The sequence below is a fragment of the Cephus cinctus genome, unplaced genomic scaffold, assembly GCF_000341935.2.
Source record: "Cephus cinctus unplaced genomic scaffold, Ccin1 Ccin1_scaffold0690, whole genome shotgun sequence".
NCBI lineage: Eukaryota > Metazoa > Arthropoda > Insecta > Hymenoptera > Cephidae > Cephus > Cephus cinctus.
In genome coordinates, this window is record NW_014333313.1 from 2088119 (window position 1) to 2094118 (window position 6000).

General features: G+C 40.8%; 1 protein-coding gene across 23 annotated transcripts in view; it reads left to right on the top strand.

Annotated features, from left to right (window-relative positions):
* The window catches only part of LOC107269770 (dystrophin, isoforms A/C/F/G/H), a 261027-nt gene extending 255227 nt beyond the window's left edge, over nucleotides 1-5800 (top strand). For 17 of the 23 annotated variants that reach the window (XM_025087112.1, XM_025087115.1, XM_025087118.1 and 14 more), the window contains 11 exons: nucleotides 1063-1322; nucleotides 1438-1596; nucleotides 1681-1817; nucleotides 1931-2144; nucleotides 2383-2468; nucleotides 2547-2874; nucleotides 2952-3063; nucleotides 3156-3794; nucleotides 3892-4006; nucleotides 4394-4504; nucleotides 4958-5800. In XM_025087112.1, coding sequence (XP_024942880.1) covers nucleotides 1063-1322; nucleotides 1438-1596; nucleotides 1681-1817; nucleotides 1931-2144; nucleotides 2383-2468; nucleotides 2547-2874; nucleotides 2952-3063; nucleotides 3156-3794; nucleotides 3892-4006; nucleotides 4394-4504; nucleotides 4958-5055 — 2259 coding nt within the window. In that variant the 3' untranslated portion in view covers nucleotides 5056-5800. Of the gene's footprint in view, nucleotides 1-1062; nucleotides 1323-1437; nucleotides 1597-1680; nucleotides 1818-1930; nucleotides 2145-2382; nucleotides 2469-2546; nucleotides 2875-2951; nucleotides 3064-3155; nucleotides 3795-3891; nucleotides 4007-4393; nucleotides 4505-4644; nucleotides 4659-4957 lie in introns of all 23 variants that reach the window. The other 6 variants (XM_025087114.1, XM_015743996.2, XM_025087125.1 and 3 more) reach the window with 5 other exon arrangements.
* Nucleotides 5801-6000: the final 200 nt, after the last annotated feature.

Consider the following 6000-nt stretch of genomic DNA (forward strand, 5'->3'; position numbering starts at 1 on the left):
ATAGTCCATCCTAACCTCTTATAACGAATGCTAGTAGTTCTCAATGGTTCTGACGAAGGAACCCGTGTTCAAAACTCCATCTTATTTATTACTTTATTTTTTTTTTTTTAAAGCTCCCAGTCCAATAATCCTTAAAGCACTTGCAGTATATATGGTCCAATTAAAAAGATTTAAGCTCGACATGGCCATTTGTTTCAAATACAAATGCCAAGTATTATTGCATCTGCGGTTTGGCAAATCTTTTCCAGTGACTTTATAGCTAAATGTTCCGCATTCTTCACCATCTAATCAAAAGCCAAGTACCTAGCTCACGTGCAATCTTGCAGGACTATTTAACGTGACAGTTAAGATTATCGCGATGCACGCAGGCGGAATTGCGGAAAATAGATCCGTGGGGTAATAAGCGCGCATGTGAATATTGAATGCGCATTAATACCCATTCACAGTAATGCCACTCTGTTACCTTCAGGGTACTTGATTCTTGCCAGGTTTTATTATCCATCAGATTAGTATTTGAGCTGTTGAGAAATGTGCCAATTTTTGTATATAGACGCAGAGCAATTTTGTCTAGAACCACGTATTGTACATTGAAGCTCATTCATTCGTAAAAAGGTCGCATTGACGTAAGATTAATTTTCCATTTTATTAATGCGATTTCGTATGCTCCGAATGTATTTTCATGAATGCATCAATGCAATTGCACTTTTGGCATTAGAATTCTATGAGACTTCAATGAACGTATATCTCTATTAGATAAAGTAAAGTAATAGTTGGAATGACGTATGCAGTGGTATGCTTTTTTGACGCAGTCCAGACTAAACAACGAGCTACGTAATTTCTAGGACTTTTTGCTACTTGTTTACGACTTGAAACATGGCAATTTCCTGAATAGAGACGCGCTGAAGAATCCCGCGGAACTTTGATGAAAAGATGAAACGAATTTGCCGGATATTCTTTACCATGTCGTGAAGACAGTACGCGCATGCGCACAAACATAGCTAAATACGCGATTCCAATTTATAAAAATTGAAAGACTAATCAAACCTGACACTTTTTTTGCAGAAAATGTGTGTCTTCCAAAAGTCCCTAGAGGACTTATCGTCCCGAATGGCAGCAGCTGAGTCTTTTCAAAGTGGCTGGCAGAATCCTGGCGACACTTCCGAAGCCACGGAAATGCTGGAGCAGCTGCAGAAATTTGGTGAACGACTTGGACCCATTCAGAGGAACATCGAGGACGCTAATGATCAAGCGAGCGTCTTTGCCTCCAGCAACGTCATCGTCTCGCATGCTCTACTCGCCAAACTTGAAGATCTCAACACCAGGTGAGCGCCATTTTCCTCAATGACCTGTCAAGGGATTCTCGTTAAAGAGATCTTACTGCAGATTTATCTCCATTGAGATTTTACATCAAGATTTAATTATCCACACTCTCTCTAGGTGGAAGGTGCTCCAAGTAGCAGTCGACGAACGTTACAAGTTGTTGAGCGGATTCGGAAAAGATGGCAGCACTCCGGGTAGTCAGGCTTTCCTCGCAGGCAGCGTAGAACCGCCATGGGAGAGAGCACTCACACCCGCCAAAGTGCCTTACTACATCAAGTAATTCGCCATTTTATACTTTACCACTTCACCATTACCTAGCAGCTATAATAATACTCACCTTGCCTGGCTCATTACTTTTAGCCATCAGTTGGAAACAACGCATTGGGATCATCCAAAGATGATTGAATTGATGTCCTCGCTGGCCGATCTCAACGAAGTACGTTTCTCTGCGTACAGAACTGCTATGAAGCTGCGTACTGTGCAGAAGAGATTATGCTGTAAGTATAATGATATGTTATATGGTTATCCATTAATGAGCCATTTTTATTTATTTAGAATGATCCTCATCTTGAAACCATTCAGTTAATTCTTTCTTTCTTTCTCCTACCAGTGGATCTGTTAAGCCTCTCTTCTGCGCTGGAGCAGTTCGACTCGCATGGCTTAAGAGCCCAGAATGACAAACTCATCGACATACCGGATATGATAACGGTACTCACGTCTTTGTACGAAGTTATCGCTGCGGATAATCCAACACAAGTGTCCGTACCGCTCTGCATAGATTTAGCCATTAATTGGCTCCTCAATGTATATGATAGGTACGCTAGGTGAATATACTTTTGACTTACCTCTAGCGGTGTATTCGGTTTGTTGAAAAGTACTTATTTCACTTGTTGCATACTGTACGCCGCTCTTGGTCGAGCTGATTCAATTAGCACTATATTCCAGTTCTCTTTTCTCATACTCACTAGAACCACTATTTCTACCATCCCGAATATTACCAGCACCATATACCCAAATTTTAATTGATCCCAATTATATTTAAAGATAAAATAATCTTTTCAGTCAACGAACCGGCCAGATCAGGGTGCTGTCATTCAAAGTTGGTCTTGTTCTTCTATGCAAGGGTCATCTGGAGGAGAAGTACCGATGTAGATATCTACTTTATTTTCTCTAGTGGACACACGACGTACTGGATGAATGATGTTAACGATCACTATTTCTTGCAGATTTGTTCAGATTGATTGCGGATCCTAACAGAATGGTGGATCAACGTAAGTTGGGTCTCTTGTTGCATGATTGTATTCAGGTACCAAGACAATTGGGTGAAGTCGCAGCATTCGGTGGTTCTAATATTGAACCAAGTGTCAGAAGCTGTTTTGAGAAAGCAGGAAAGGATAAGAATGAAATCGAAGCTGTACACTTTTTAAGTTGGTTGCAACAAGAGCCACAGAGTATGGTGTGGCTGCCTGTGCTTCATAGATTGTCTGCAGCTGAAAGTGCCAAACACCAGGCCAAATGTAACATCTGTAAAGAATATCCCATCATTGGCTTCAGGTAGCAATCTAAAAGATGCTTCGTCTATGCCTGCGTTTCGTCGAACACGCTTTAAAATTCCATATTAAATGTTTTAGATATCGCTGTCTTAAATGCTTCAACTTTGACATGTGTCAAAATTGTTTCTTCTCTGGACGTAAAGCAAAGAATCATAAGTTAACGCACCCTATGCAAGAATACTGCACAGCGGTACGTATCCTTACTACAAAAAAATACAATAATGGTTTGTCGTATTTTAAAAATAAATATAAATACCCTTAATTACATAATTTTTCTTGCAGACCACGTCAGGCGAGGATGTCCGAGACTTCACCAGAGCATTACGTAATAAATTCAAGTCTAAACGATACTTCAAGAAGCATCCAAGGGTCGGCTATCTACCAGTGCAAACCGTTTTGGAGGGTGATGCTCTTGAGAGTCCAGCACCATCTCCACAGCACAGCTCACTCAGTCAGGATATGCATTCTCGCTTAGAGATGTACGCATCGCGATTAGCAGAAGTCGAATTATCACGTACAAGAAGTAATTCGACGCCGGACAGCGATGACGAGCACCAGTTAATAGCGCACTACTGTCAGAGCCTGAACGGCGGCGATAACGTCAATGTACCGAGAAGTCCGGTACAAGTGATGGCTGCGATAGACGCAGAGCAGAGAGAAGAGCTCGAGGCGATGATCCGTGAACTCGAGGAAGAGAATGCGACGCTCCAGGCCGAGTACGAGAGATTGCGATCAAAACAGACGCCAGGATCTACACCAGAGGATGGTCATGGTACAAGGCAACCTGATTGCGATATGATAGCTGAAGCCAAACTTCTCAGACAGCATAAAGGCAGACTGGAAGCACGTATGCAAATACTAGAGGATCACAACCGTCAGTTGGAAGCGCAACTGCAAAGGCTTCGACAACTGTTGGATGAGGTAAACCTACAAAACCTACAAATAAATTATATACCACCAAAATTTAATAATAAACAATTCCTTTTATCGTCTCATCAAAAATTGTATCTCATTACAGCCGAATGCGTGCTCTCCATCGAAGACGGGAACGCTTCAGACACGAAGTGTCACAGCGTCTCAGTTGGCGACGGATTCACCAGCTAAAATGAATGGCCATTATCACGATTCGCCAGGTGCGTACAAATAAAGTAATGAAAGGGTTATTAATTAAACGCTTTTGGGTACGTGAAAGCATAGTATATAATATCGCTGGCTTCTATCATTATAAGCTAGTCTGAACTACTCGGTGGCTTTGGCTTTGTCACATGGGTGAGATACATCGTTGTATAGTGGCTTTGTTGACGTATAGGAATATCAATTCACGATCGAACGTATTTCCCGTACGAGTTTGCCTCACACTCGTGTGTGTACGGGAATTCGATTAAGCGCTACGATGCAAGTGCATTATACGATACATTAAAACGAAAGTAATGCAAGTCCCACGTGACTTACTGGCTAACTAGACTATGATGGTCTATGTCATGGCATTTATACATGGTATTGGGCATATATGGGCGTAGGTGGTGGCGGTGGCTCGGGTGATGGCAGAGTAAGCAGCTTGGAGAGGCCTCCTCCTCCGCCTCATTCACACAGTGTAGCTCACAATGTGGGCAACCTCTTGCATATGGCAGGTTTGTCTAAATCATTCTCATACTACACATCACTAATTGCATGCATGACTATTACTTCCTTTCCTGTCCTCTGTTAAGTTCATTGGGGAATAATCTTCCTTGTAAGCTAACAAAGATTTCCTGCTTTTTCATGCGTGCAGGATGGATGTAAGAGGTAAGTTCCTAGTTGAGTACCCAAACTCGAAGCAAATGCTTAATACTCTATAAGCCCTTTCTGTTAAAACTGATAACACTGCTGCCAATGGGTTGTCACCTGTGCTTCATGCATATATCGTCATTTGAGAATTTATTGCATGATTATAATTACATTCGCTTCACGAGTTTCCTCCTGGGTTCTACTTGTACGAGACTTCAAAATCTTATGGGCTAATGTCTTGTGAACTTTCTCGTTAGTACTTTAGAAAGTAATTAATGTCGAAGCAATAATTTCAACTGGTTGTTTTGTCTGCGCAGGAGACTTGGGTAAAGCCGTCGGTGAACTAGTGACGGTTATGACTGAAGATGCATCGAAAACAAATGGACAAAGAGCACCTCCGCCAGCTTTTAAGTAACAGAATACAAAAAGAAAGAAACATAATATCTTTGTGCGCCCGCGTCGTGGCCGCGGATTATCATGCTTTACGATTGGAATCATATACTTAATTAATACGAATATAAACTTAATCGTAATCCAAGACCAAGAACAAGTCTGGCACTAACGCATATCAGAGACAGAAACATGGCACGCGAGCCATGCGAATGCAGGGTCAGGGGAGCTACCATGGTGGCTTTGGGTATTTTATAAGTTTTGATATACGCCGTTTGTATAGCCGAATTACATTAATAAGGCACGTACGGCTTGGCTTTGGTAGCGCTTCCCTGAGAGTAACTTTATTACATATTTGACTCGTCATATCATGGATTTATCGTATGTAAAAGAATGAAAGAAAAAGGAAACAATTGTTATGCTTGCTAGCTAAACTATAAAGAAAATATAACGACTATAAATATATGTAAAAGAAATAATATTAACAATGCATGCAAAGCAATGTATCAAATCGCATACTCTATAAAAACGTAGAACGTATTTACAATACACATTCTGTTCACTGCCACTGGCTCTTCCTCGAGACTACCGACACGCAAATGTCCATATTATTGAGATTTTAGACGATATAACGTAATTGCAAAAATAAAACAGACTCCATATCCAACGAAACCTTCTGTATTACGTGGGTTCGTCAAAACCCAAATCGAGGAACAAGAACATAAATCTTTTGTATTCAATAATAAAGGCAGAGCAACGTACATACCTTTCTCACGTTCATTTTTGAGCCGATTACCACTTTTCATATTTTTTTACAAACTTAGGTGACTAACGTTTCCTCATTTGTGCCAGCCAAATGTCACGTACATTGAAAGCATAATAATTATCGATACCAATCCTGCTGTAGGTTGTACTCTGATAACATGTAATAAAATTATATAGAAAAGTATGTCGCAATCACGATCATCAA